Here is a 13,512-nt window from a genome sequence, read left to right on the forward strand (position 1 = left end):
TTTTAATAAGGCTACTTGAAGGTTCAATCTTGGATAATAACTAGTACAAATAGTAATATTTCTAATAAAACACGACTAGCTTCGACATTTATGTCATTCTCATCAAGTTCCCTTTTTAAAATTAATTATTATTTTTGTAGTAAACGTATGAACTTTATTTAGCAGCTAGCTACTTTTTCCTATTTCCTATATGCGACTCAGTTACTAGTTCCTAGTAAGCGACTCAGTACTCAATAGACACAGAGGTCACTCAGTCTCTTAAATATCTCTGGAATATTCGTTACCGGTAGGGAAATTCCAGTACCTAGGTACCTTATCAATAATTTTTAACTTGATGTAGTTCCAGAGAACTTAATTTTCATGTTTTTTTCGTGTTAAACCTTTTTTAATGGGTATTTTTTAAAGCATTGATGACAAAAAAATTTGAGGGGAGGAGTTTGGAAGCAGACTGCGTTCTTGGGGGGGGGATTAAAAAGATAATCGGGTACCGTAACGTACGCTGTTCTCCATTGCTATCCATTATCTTTGCTATCCATTGCTCCATTATCTTTCTCCACTGCTATTATACGGTAGGTAATGTAGACCTCACTATATAATATTAGCAGAACCTCCATGATCTGCTACGGGAGTGAAAAGATAAAGACTTGAGAAAAGCCAAATCAGTACCGTATAGACCTAGTGATGTTTGAACTTTGAATATTATAAAATGACAATATTGATGTCCTTTTTGTGGGGTTGAAAATTTTTGGGGGTGCGCAGGTGGCAGGACACGAATCTTTATAGATTCGATGACAAGACTCCAAATTTGGCAAGAGTGCGTCATTGAGCTGGGCACCCCTGGTCCCCTGTGTACGAGTCGTCGTGAAGAAAACAATAATAAATTAGACAAGAAACAACAAAAATTTTGTTGCATTCTTCAAGTGGAACAAGCACTGAGGCTCTCTCTGCAGTTGTGTGGCGTATCGGTGAGCAGCTCTATCTTTACAGGCGATATGACTCTTCGACCAGAAAATATTAGAGTTACCATTGTAGGTTGTATATAACATTTTGTGATAATCCTTGAAATTGATCGAGAAAAATAAATTTGTTCTCATAGTGCAATTTTTCCCACTTCTTATGATGATATTTCATTTTCTATAGTTTAATATGCTATAATTTTGACAATAAGCGAGTTTATTATATGGAGTCAAGCACTCTATTACCACTTCATCTATGAGGTGAACGTGACGTGAACTAGAGATGGGAAGTTCGGATCACTTTACTGATTCGGGTCAGTCGTTCACGTTCACTGCCGCGACCCGTTCAAAAAGACCCGTTCAATTGAACGGTTAATTTTCTATAGCTTTCCTATAAACAAGCAAAAAAAAAAAAAAAAAGGGTTCACCACAGTTGATGTGTAAAGACAGTAAAAACAGGGGTTTACCTCAGTTGATGAACGGGTCAAATGAACGGGTTTTTTGAATAAATGTGATCCGGATCACTCGTTCACCTTAATGACCCGTTCAATTCGAACGGGTCATGACCGAACGACACATCTCTAACGTGAACAGATGATTTTAGAGACGAATCTACAAAACTCACCTGTCATTTCGTCAGCTAGTGAAATAATATTTATTATTAATCCTAGATGGATCAAAGCTACAATAAATTGTAATTTTTAATATATGGAATCATTCAACTGTTGATTTTTATCAGTGAAACACGTTCTATTAATAAATACGTTTTATCGTACCGTACTTTAATTGAGCAATTTAAATCATATACGTCATAGTTAACGTCATCCTCCCCACCAAAGTTCATCATAATAATCGTGAATTATCATGTTATTAGTCATTCAATAAGAAACGTCAGACGTCACTTGACTTACTTTGCAGAAATAGAACAGTGAAAATTATCAGTTTGTTTGCTGAATAGTTCCTCAGGTCTCAGGTACATCAAAAAGTGTTTGTTGCTCACTTCTTCAGTTTTTACTAGCAAGTGTTGTTTTTATTGGTTTATTGTTATTTGAAGAACGTTAACTCTCACTATCATATATTGGAATAAAGTATTATTTTTGGAATAAATTTAGATATTGCCAGTGTTGCGCAACTAGAACCTTTTTATCATTACCTGTTCTAATTTGTGTGGTAAGTAGGCTATTTTTTCCTAACAATTTTTAAATCTTAACTTCTTTAAAAATGTAATTGTTATAATACATTGTCCAACGATTATTATGATAATTAAACTTTGTTTTCTATTCAACAAAATACTTTTTATCTACTCTTTTTTGGCATGCAAACAGCAATCAGCAGGTGGTAGAGCGATTAAGTTAGGTTATGTTATTTTTAATCTTCTTGTTGACCTTGTAACCAATTTTCAACGCAACTAGGTATTGACTGACAACCGTAGTTTTTTTGTTGTAATAATAGATAATCAATACTCATACTAATTGCATTAGTAGTAATCTAGTTGGGTCATTCTAGACTATATAAACATAAGAATTATAGAACTACATGAACATGGAAGATCTGTCCATAGAATAATGCTTTATCTTGAAGTCATTAATGCCCTCAAGCATCAAGAAGCATATAAATAGAAAATCAATAATAATAAAAATCAATTATTAACATGGAGGATTGGTTCAAAAAATATTTTTTCATCAATGACGTTCTCCATTTTTACACTCTACACTCACCAATTATCGGCCGACACTCAGAATTCTTCTCTGAATTGGCTAATTCTCAGCCAATTAGAACAATATAATTCTAAATGTCGGCCAACAATTGGTAAGTGTAAAACAACGATCAATGCCTTCAAAAGGCATTGAGCCTGTAACTTAGACGCGTTTTGTTATTTCTCCAGAGACTGTTTTTATTATCTTCTATAGTAAGGTCCATAATGGTTATAATGGTAGTGGAGAAAGATAGCAGAACAATGTTGCCGATTCTCTGTCTTGTCAATGCTTTTTATAAACGGTAGCGGATACAGGTTCATTGATGTAATATTAACTGTTCATTCTCGTTTAAAATAATTATATTTTATTAAGCGAGAAAAATTATATTTTTCAGTAATTTCATAATGAATTTTAATGATTAAGGTAAAATATATTTTAAATTAATTATTGAATTGAAAAAGTTTCTATTCATCATCATGTACAGGTACATTAGGAACAGCATAATAAAACATAACAAACCACAACATAAAAATGTAGCCTAATAGGAAATGTATTAATTCTACATTGTTGAAAGACGATCTGGCAACATAGCAAAGCGAGCAAGAGATAGCGCTATCTGCTTTGTTGAATGATGGACAAGGATAGCAATACCATTGCTAATCAAACATTGCCATTATAAGGTGGACCTCACTACAGTTATCTCATTCAATTTTACACCGATTTCAATAATAACATTTTCCATTTGGTATTAATTCAGTGAGTCCTTTTGAAGTGGATTAGACTTATAGAAATCAAATTATTCATCATTTTGTAGTGCATATATAATTTCTTGTAGTCTATGTGAAATAATATTGTCTCAACTTTTGATAAAATTCAAGTAAAACAATCAAATTCCATTCAATTGAAAATCAACATGTTTTATATAAAGTTACTGTCTTTCAGAAAAACAGCCCTAATGACAATGGCTGAGAGAGCACCTCCCCCAACCTATGATGAAGCAATGAAATTTGGTAAACCTGGAGCAGCTCCACATCGTGAGTATTTGCCGATTACAATTGAAGTACTCCAATCAAAATTGCAATTAACTTATTCTAAAATCTTACAGTTTAATGTAATGAAGATGTTGTTGATGAGAATTATTCAAATGTGTAAATTTTACTTATAGGTACATCAGAGACCATTCAAAAAAGTTTTGAGTAATTACCTAGTTGATATTTTTTAAATAATATTGTTCTTTCGAAAGATATTCTTTTATTCAGAGTTATTGGATAAGGCCGCCTTTAGGAGAACCGTCCGGAAGCTAATGTGTGACAAGGTATATTACAGTGTAAATGAATTTATGGGTGATGATTTGAATTTTTCTGAGAGAGCGAGCACTGGATCACTACCATCTCAACTGTTACAGTTTTTGTTGAATGTTTTTTGTAAGTTGAATGTTTTGATTTTTTGACGCCATCTATCTCACAAGTGTGGGTAATGGATGAAGCAGAAGGTATTAAAGGTATTAAGGATTAATTTTAGGCACATTGACACACATTTTAATGCCTCATTCAATAAATTATTGACTCAAAACGTAAAATGATGTCATTTTTCCTATTTGCTCATCGATTCCAAATTCCAGTTTCTTTGAAAAAAAAAATTATCAAAATGAGAAAACTCACTCAATAGGAGAAATAATTATACATTTATAGAGAATGTGGGTTCAAAATACTTGAAAAGAGAGAAGAAATCATTTGATAAATATTTAAGCATCTAAATTTTAAAATCTACTTTGTAAACATATTTAAGGACAGAAAATTTTGTGAAGTGAAGAACTACAAGAGTTGACCTATTTCGGACTATGTGTAACCATATCTAAATTTGGGAGAGGAATAGCACTAGGTTTACCTCATTTGTTCTTTTTACCTTATTTGAGGAATAGCTCTAGGTTACCTTATTTGTTCCTTATTTGGTCTTGATTGAATCCACTTTTCATGAAAAACATCATTAGCAACCTCCTGTCATTGTCACCAACAAACCCATCTTATTTAGAATCATTTTCCGTCTCACCATCGTCTGTGAGACGATTCATCGCATATTCCATTTTTCCGTCAGTTGACCGATTTCTTGTAATCAATTATTAGAAAAGTTGTAATATATGTTAATATTGTAAATATGGAGACGATATAAAGGTACCTCCTTGATAAGTCCGGTGTCTCTAGCACTTTCAATGGAGAAAATGATAGATGTCATGGCCAAATCTCACAATATACTGTACTTACTGTACTGTCCCTTCTCATTAGATTGAAAGTTGTATTCATGAGCGAGGTCTACTGTTCGCAGAACTACTAATATATACGGTATCAGTTGAAATGCATTTTTAATACTATTTCATAAAACCAAATAAAAACTATAGTTGGAAAATTTCGAACTATAGAAAACTTATTTTCTCTTAGAGATATTTTATGACCTTGAGAAAACTCTTATCACTCGCTTGAGTTTATAGCCCTTGATGATTCATGTTAAATGGGATAACGTTCTTGTTCGAATATCAATCTTACAATTGGAATTACTCTATTCATTGCAATGGAATGAGTAATCCGTTTCAGATAATTAAGCTAATATTAAGTGCCTTTAATCCTACTTTTAACTTCCATTAAACTTCCACTTCCTCTCAACTCCAACTCCAGCATGAGACTCAGAGTAACTTACTGTTGATTCAAGTACAGCTTTGCTCTAAAACGGCCAATATATAGAATCTTTTTGTGTAGTTGAGAAGCTGTTATTGTGGTAATTATTCATATCTTAATTCAATATTGAATGAAAAAGACTAAGAAATTGTCAAAAAACCACAGATTTAAAATCTGGTGTTTTTTGACAATTTCTTAGTCGTTTTAATTCAATATACAGAATGTTCCACGAAAGGTGTAACAGCCGACGACCATATAGATTCTAAACATTGAAACATGAAATTTGAAACAGAAAATGTCAAGTAGATTTTTCTTTTACTGACCTTGGTTTTCGAGATTTTTTTAAAATCTTCACATAACTAGAACAATATCAGTCAACGTCTAACTTTAAGGTTATGGTTGCAATGAAGAAGGAATTTCCAATAAGGCTCATATAATTTGTTTTTTGTTTGACTCTTTTTTAGGTTTATGAGCGCTCAAAGAAGAAAAAAGTACATTCGTAGAGTTCAAAGCAAAATTCGTACAGTTTGAGCGTTCATAAATAGTTCAAAAAACGTCAAACAAAGAAAAGTAATTATAGTCGAAACTCTGTATAACGTCGCTGCAGAGAGGTATTCGTTATTGAGAGGTTGCTCTGTCAAGAAAACTGCAATGATCTTATGAATCTTGTAATATCGTATCACGGCCGTAAATGAATGAATATGGTACATAAAACATATCATCGCGAACGTAGGTAGGGCACCTATCAGGCCAATATTAATATGGAAATTGAAAATTCATGCTGTTTAAAAATAGAAAAAAAACATGGTTTTTTGGATATTATTATAGAATGTATAAGTAAGTAAACTCACCAATTTATTTCCAGAAAGCTTGGTTTGTACTATTAGTGGAGTTTAATCAAAGTACATACTCAGTAGCAATATTTTTCTATTTCATTCACACTCATTGAAATGTGTTACAAAAGCAAGAATGGGAAAGTCCAGTCGTTCACCTGCCTGGTCTACAAATTTCAACTTCTTGGAATTCAATTTCCAGTAACTTGCATTCGATTTCCGACATGTGTTTCAACCTCTATTGACTGTCTACCACCTTATCTTCTTCCTACCTGAATTTCCATTATTTTTAGTCTATTGACCTTTCCGCTGAAATTAAACAATTCCTTGAAAATGACCGTCTGCTTCCTACACACACTACATTTTGTATGACGAAGTCAAGAGAAAACTTTGTTGTTGAGAGGTCCGAAATCCGTTAAATAGAGGTAAATAAGCAGCCAAAACTTTAAAATGTCATGGGACCAGGTAAAAATTCGTTGTGTAGAGGATTTCGTTAAGTGGAGGTTCGTTATAGAGAGGTTAGTCTGTATATGAATCTTATTGTGAATTTCTTCCTCTTTCTAACCATATCCTTAGAATTAGATTTTCACTGAATGTTTTTTAAAATTATCGAAAAATCTATAATATATATCGTGAAATCTAAAGTTGATATGAGAAAATTTTACTGAACATTTCTTGTTGCAAATTCCATAGAATCTATGGTATTCTTATGTCACAACTTTCTTGGGACACTCTGTATATTGAATGTTTGAGAAATATTTGTATGTTAATATGGAAATAATTCTCCCAATCTTGACGTACTCATCTTTGTTTACCCATATTTCATAAGTTATGCCTTCGAGACCTAACTTACTATTACTCAAATTAACAATAGAGCAGCCTTCTCACAGGGTCAATAGTAGCTTCCACTAGCTGTCGCGGGAGCGCGAAATTAGAAATGTCCGGAACTCAAAATAATGTCCGTGACATTTTTAATTCTGTGTTACCCAATACACGCTATAATAACGGCCTCTTGATGGAAGCGTTTGAAGATGGAAGGGACAGAGATGATATTAAATGTCGTATAAGAGGAGCAAAGGCTATTTTCATCAGTAAGCAGCATGTCCTTTCCTCAAAGCTACAAATTAGAAAAAGATGAATAAGAAGCTCCATTTGGAGTATTGCACTCTATGGTTCAGAAACCTGGACTATTGGTTAGGCAGAAGAAAGAGCACTAAATGCCTTTGAAGTATGGTGTTGGAGACGGATGCTCAAGTTGAAATGGACTGATAGAATTACTAATGAGGAAGTATTTCAAAGGGTTGAGGAAAAGCGATCTCTTTTGCGTATTTTAAAGGACAGACGGCATTGTTGGCTTGGCTATGTATTTAGACACAACGAATTCAAGTTAGGAAGGTATAATAATTGGACATAGCCGTGGAAGACCCCGGCTACAATATTTGAAGCAAGTAACCAAAGATCTAGGGGTCCACTGCTACATCCAACTGGAAAGTACAGCTCTGGACAGAAAACGATGGAAAGCTGCCTACTTATCAAATGATTGAAGCTGAAGAGATTGGAAGCGTCTCCAATCTTTCGTCTACTATTGTCCCCGTTTGCAGCGTGCTCTACAATCGTGAAACCTCTTGCACAAATATTAATTTTGATATGCTTTTGTTTATAAAATTTCAATTAAATATTAATTTTGATGGGGTTTTCATTTATATAAGTTGTGATTTTGCTGCGACATGTTTTTATTTGTACAGTTTCAATCAAATATTAATTTTGATGGGTTTTTTATTTATGTAATTTTGTGATTTTGCAGCGTCCCAAGCTCAACCGCAAGTACAGGTGGTTGTGGAGCAGACCTTTTCACCGTTTCCGCAGCGCATGATCTGCCCGTCTTGCCACGCCGAAGTGGAGACCAGAGTCAAGTACAGGCCAAATACCAACACACATCTTATCGCGTTACTCCTATGTTTTCTGTAAGTACCGTACCGTATCTAATTGTCCAGTAGATCTGTAGAGACTTTAATCTGTCAGTAGCATTCGTTATCAAGTTGAAATGAAAGAGATTTTGCCAGTCCCACATTAACTTTTAAGAGTAAAAAATTAACCTTTCTTTTTGAACTTGTTATTCATTATTAAAATCTGGTAATAATATAATAGTTTTGGGCCAAACCTGTTGTTCTTTCCCAATCATATTCATATTATTTGCAATTGTATCAACAAACAAACAATTTATTATTTTATTTGCAATTGTATCAACAAACAAACAAATAATTTATTATTAATAAAATTTATTATTTATATTGAAATAATAAATAAGTCAAACTATGGTTTTAATGAACTTAAGGTGGCATCATCATCAGCGGTCTTTTTTGGTCAGACCAACTTTGGTTCAAAAGTCAAGTTAGCCTAATTTGAGATAAAGAAATTGCACAAAATCGTTGTTTCTAGTGTATTTCCTATTTGTTATTCTTATATTTCACAATAAATATTATGTGTAATTTTCACAGTACCCACGCACAAGACTGGAGTACATGAGGGCATCATCCTCAGCAAAAAATGTAAAAATAACCCCTATGATTGGAAAAGAAAAACGAGGTTGACCTTGAGCTATTTCTCCTCCAAATTCATTTTAAATGAAAATGTTCAAATTGCCCAAATCAATTAGAATCCAAATTATTCTTGATCCAAAATATAGGCAATTAAACATAATTTTAAATTAATATGAATTGAAAACAAAATCAAATTGAAATATCACACTCAAATTTCATTAATCACTGAAAAATCAGAAATAAACAAACTTATTAGGTCTAATGTTTTGAAATATATTACACTCAAATTTCATTAAACACTGGCTCATCAGAAAAGAAACAAACGTATTAGGCCTAATGTTATTATTATATTGAGTAATATTAAGTTAGATTTCTTAGGCATAAATTATCACTCTCAAGCTGGTTTCCCACATTATAGTGACAGAGAACAGTAAAAATACGTAACTTGAGTTATAATAAAAAACTTTTTTTTAATATCAACACTCCCGTTTTATAGTGAATACATGTTACGTGCTGGTGACACATTTTCAAACTCAGTGTATGTTTGGTTTGAAAATGTGCGCCGCCTGCACGAAACATGTCGCCACTATAAAACATGAATGTTGAGTATTAAAAATATTGAAAAAGGTTTGGATAACTAACAACAGTAAAAATATAACTTCCACGAGTTCTAATAGGAACCTATTCCCACTCAGCCTGGCCGAGCGAGTTCGAATAATAGAATTCGAATTTATGGGAATTATATTTCCACTATCTCTGTTGTGTGGGAATCCAACTTCATCCTCATTCTATACGGACCATCAAGATTGAAAAAAATAAAAACAATTTTCATCAGGCGGAGTTAGGACTTTTAAGTCCTCTCCACCACTCAACCTCGAAAGATTCGGCAGTCTAAACTTTTCTGGTGTCTTTTTTGGTTGGGAAACTAGCAGTTTACTAGTGAGGTCCATGTTTAAATGGCAGTGTTTGATTAGCAATGGTATTGCTATCCTTGTTTATCATTCAACAAAGCGGATAGCGCTATCTCCTTCAAAAGTCAAAAGTCAAAATACTTTATTGCAGCAGCTAATTGAGAACATCAATTGCATTACAAATGCAATGTCGCTTTGCTCTGTTGCCAGATCGTCTTTTAACAATTTAGAATTAATAATTAATCAACAAAATATTTCATCTTAATTATATTAATTCATTATGAAATTATTTAAAAATATAATTTCTTGCTTAATAAAATATAATTGATTATTTTAAACGAGAATAATTCCGTTAATATTACATCAATAAGACTGTATCAGCTACCGTCTATAGAAGGCATTGACAAGACAGAGGATCGGCAACGTTTTTCTCCTATCTTTCTCCACTGCCATTATAACGTGGCTGTAGAACTATAGCTGTAGAACTGCTTGTCTAAAACATAACATGTCAATCTAAACGAGCGGTTGAGCACTACCAGAAAGTTTGTTGACAGCTATTGGCTGTTTACACAATCACCGATTGTCGGCGAGTAAATGTAGGACAAAAATCGGTACGCGTGAAAACGGCCATTCATAACTTTTAACTATATACAACTTGTATTTTATTGAGTTATGTTGAAATAATCTACTTCATTTTTCACTTTTTCCAGATTCTGGCCATGCGCCCTCTATCCATACTGCATAGATACGTGTCAGGATGCCATGCATTACTGCTCATCATGTGGAGTTAGGACTTTTAAGTCCTCTCCACCACTCAACCTCGAAAGATTCGGCAGTCTAAACTTTTCTGGTGTCTTTTTTGTTGGGAAACTAGCAGTTTACTAGTGAGGTCCATGTTTAAATGGCAGTGTTTGATTAGCAATGGTATTGCTATCCTTGTTTATCATTCAACAAAGCGGATAGCGCTATCTCCTTCAAAAGTCAAAAGTCAAAATACTTTATTGCAGCAGCTAATTGAGAACATCAATTGCATTACAAATGCAATGTCGCTTTGCTCTGTTGCCAGATCGTCTTTTAACAATTTAGAATTAATAATTAATCAACAAAATATTTCATCTTAATTATATTAATTCATTATGAAATTATTTAAAAATATAATTTCTTGCTTAATAAAATATAATTGATTATTTTAAACGAGAATAATTCCGTTAATATTACATCAATAAGACTGTATCAGCTACCGTCTATAGAAGGCATTGACAAGACAGAGGATCGGCAACGTTTTTCTCCTATCTTTCTCCACTGCCATTATAACGTGGCTGTAGAACTATAGCTGTAGAACTGCTTGTCTAAAACATAACATGTCAATCTAAACGAGCGGTTTGAGCACTACCAGAAAGTTTGTTGACAGCTATTGGCTGTTTACACAATCACCGATTGTCGGCGAGTAAATGTAGGACAAAAATCGGTACGCGTGAAAACGGCCATTCATAACTTTTAACTATATACAACTTGTATTTTATTGAGTTATGTTGAAATAATCTACTTCATTTTTCACTTTTTCCAGATTCTGGCCATGCGCCCTCTATCCATACTGCATAGATACGTGTCAGGATGCCATGCATTACTGCTCATCATGTGGAGCATACTTAGGAACCTACACCAACTGATGTCAGTAGATAATTTTCATCTATTTGCCCAGGATCGCGACTCGACAACCTAAGCTGAGCTTCTTCGGTTGGTATCGGCCACATCATTGATACATCACATCTACATTCCTGAAAATTTTCAACAACCTACTATTCCATTCTTCAGCGACAGCGATCTCTCATTTAGCTCATTCCATTTTCTTGTGATCTTGATCCATTGTTCAGGTATAAATTGTTTCGTAATGATATTCCGAATAATTCTGGATTTTCCTGAATAATTCAGGAAAAATGAAATTTTCATGACATTATTACACTTAATATAATATGATACACTTGTTAAAAATTATTTTTATGGATTGACTATACACTACAAAAAATTAGACTTGGGGCGTTAGTAATGTGAGATTTTTTATGGGAGATAATTATTTAGCATGATTTGGGTTGTTTACAAACTAGAAAAACTATGCTTATTAGAGCATTCATGCACATGCATATGCACATGCGCATGCACAACACTACAAAAAATTTAGATGGCTTGTAGAACGAGATCAGGTAATAAGTGCACACATTAGACATGTAGAAAAAGCACCATTCTGCTACATGCACTCTAATCTACAATATTGTCTAATAGTGTGCAAATCTTACTTCAATCTGTCTTACAAAGCATCTGAATTCATATACCTTTTTTATACGAAAAACCTTTTTATTAAAAACCTTACAATTTTCTTGTACGGCAGGAGGTCCTGTGGCAGTTGGATGATTATTCCTTGAGAATCGGCTGATTCTTGCGATGTTAGGTATAACTGGAAGTACGCATGATAGAGGTCAGCCATTGCTATCCACGAATGGAACGTCCATAATTTCATAGGCATTTGATGATTCGGTACTCAATATAAATGAGCCCCCTGAACCAAGGACTTCGGCAGTGTAACTGCCATCCGGATGATGTTCACCTACTTTCTTGATAAAATACACGGGTGACGGTGTTCCGTCGGAGCTAGCGCTTGAATCGGACTGAGATGGTTCTTCCATGGGCTGAAAATCATTTGTTAGTGACTGCATATGGATTGAAAATGCATTTGGATCTGATCTATGGTAGTTTTGTTGAACGGCTTCAGCAATTGCTTCGAATGGTTTCATAAGTTTGGCAAAAGAAACAGTAGAATCTTTTCACCTCTCGCCATGTCTTCTTCACCTTCCCAAGCTCGCTGTCTATTGTTCGCCTCCATGAAATCCTTGGCCTTCCTCTTTTTCTCTTTCCCTGGGGATTCCACTGCAAGGCATCCTTTTCAATTGCTCCCTCTCTTTTCCTCAAAGTATGGCCTATCCACCTCCATTTCCTCTTTCTGATCTCAATGTCTATGGGTGTCTGTCCTGTATTGTGCCAGAGCTCCTCATTATCTGACATTTGTACCCCTCATACAAGCCCTTAATCAGGTTCAAGATCTTTGGTGGAATGCCGTATATTTCTAAAATTTTCCACATGCATTCTCTGTCAATTGAATCGAAGGCTTTTTCAAAGTCTATGAAGGTCAAGTACAGGGGGCTCTGCCATTCCAAACTTTGTTCAATGATGATTCGTAAGGTGTTGATGAGATCAATGCAGCTTCGGTTTTCTCTAAATCCAGCCTGTTCTTTCCTCAATTGCAGATCTATTGAAGGTTTTATTTTATCAAGGATTATTCTGGCCAGTACCTTGCTTGCAATAGACAGAAGGGTAATGCCTCTCCAATTGTCGCATTTTGTGATGTCTCCCTTTTTTGGAATTTTCACAATGAGGCCTTTTTTCCATTGTTCTGGTATTTCTTCCTTCACCCAGATCATCTTCAGAAGGGGTTCCAAAATCTCTGCTGTTAGCTCTGAGTCTAGTTTGAACACTTCTGGTGGGAGATTGTCAATACCAGCCGCTTTTCCAGCTTTCAATACTTCAATTGCCTCAATGATCTGGTTTCTTGTTGGAGGGTCTACATTAATATCAAGAGCTGCATTTCTATTTTGAACAAAACCCTGTTCTTCACCTGCATTTCCTCTTCTGTTCAACACTTCTTCAAAGTGTTCCTCCCATCTTTTCATTTGCTCCTCTTGTGATGCAAGTAACATGCCTTCTTTGTCTCTGATGGGTCTCTTCTTGCGAAAGCCTCTCTTTCCTAGTAGTCTGGTGGTACTATACAGCTCCTTCAGATCTCCCCTTCTGGCCGCCTCCTCTGCTCTCTGTGCTTGCTCATTTATCCACTCTCTTTGATCCCTTGTGGCTTTC

The 13,512-nt window shown here is 34.4% G+C and overlaps 1 protein-coding gene across 2 annotated transcripts; it reads left to right on the top strand.

Annotated features, from left to right (window-relative positions):
• Positions 1-1,540: 1,540 nt before the first annotated feature.
• On the top strand, positions 1,541-11,786 carry LOC111061482 (lipopolysaccharide-induced tumor necrosis factor-alpha factor). 2 transcript variants are annotated; one of them, XM_039419557.1, is made up of 4 exons: positions 1,541-1,929; positions 3,596-3,687; positions 7,960-8,119; positions 11,174-11,786. In XM_039419557.1, exons 2-4 carry the CDS (start codon positions 3,609-3,611, stop codon positions 11,274-11,276), a joined length of 342 nt encoding a protein of 113 aa, XP_039275491.1. In that variant the 5' UTR covers positions 1,541-1,929; positions 3,596-3,608; the 3' UTR covers positions 11,277-11,786. The 2 variants fall into 2 exon arrangements, with proteins under 2 accessions (XP_039275491.1, XP_039275490.1); XM_039419556.1 differs by having other exon boundaries at positions 1,551-2,126.
• The last annotated feature ends 1,726 nt before the right edge of the window (positions 11,787-13,512 follow it).

Source organism: Nilaparvata lugens, chromosome 1 (genome assembly GCF_014356525.2).
Source record: "Nilaparvata lugens isolate BPH chromosome 1, ASM1435652v1, whole genome shotgun sequence".
NCBI lineage: Eukaryota > Metazoa > Arthropoda > Insecta > Hemiptera > Delphacidae > Nilaparvata > Nilaparvata lugens.

Coding starts and splice junctions, on each gene's coding strand:
- LOC111061482 (XM_039419557.1), top strand. CDS start 3,609: ATGACAATGGCTGAGAGAGCACCTCCCCCAACCTATGATGAAGCAATG. Junction 3,688..7,959: donor ACCTGGAGCAGCTCCACATC/GTGAGTATTTGC, acceptor GTGATTTTGCAG/CGTCCCAAGCTCAACCGCAA. Junction 8,120..11,173: donor GCGTTACTCCTATGTTTTCT/GTAAGTACCGTA, acceptor CACTTTTTCCAG/ATTCTGGCCATGCGCCCTCT.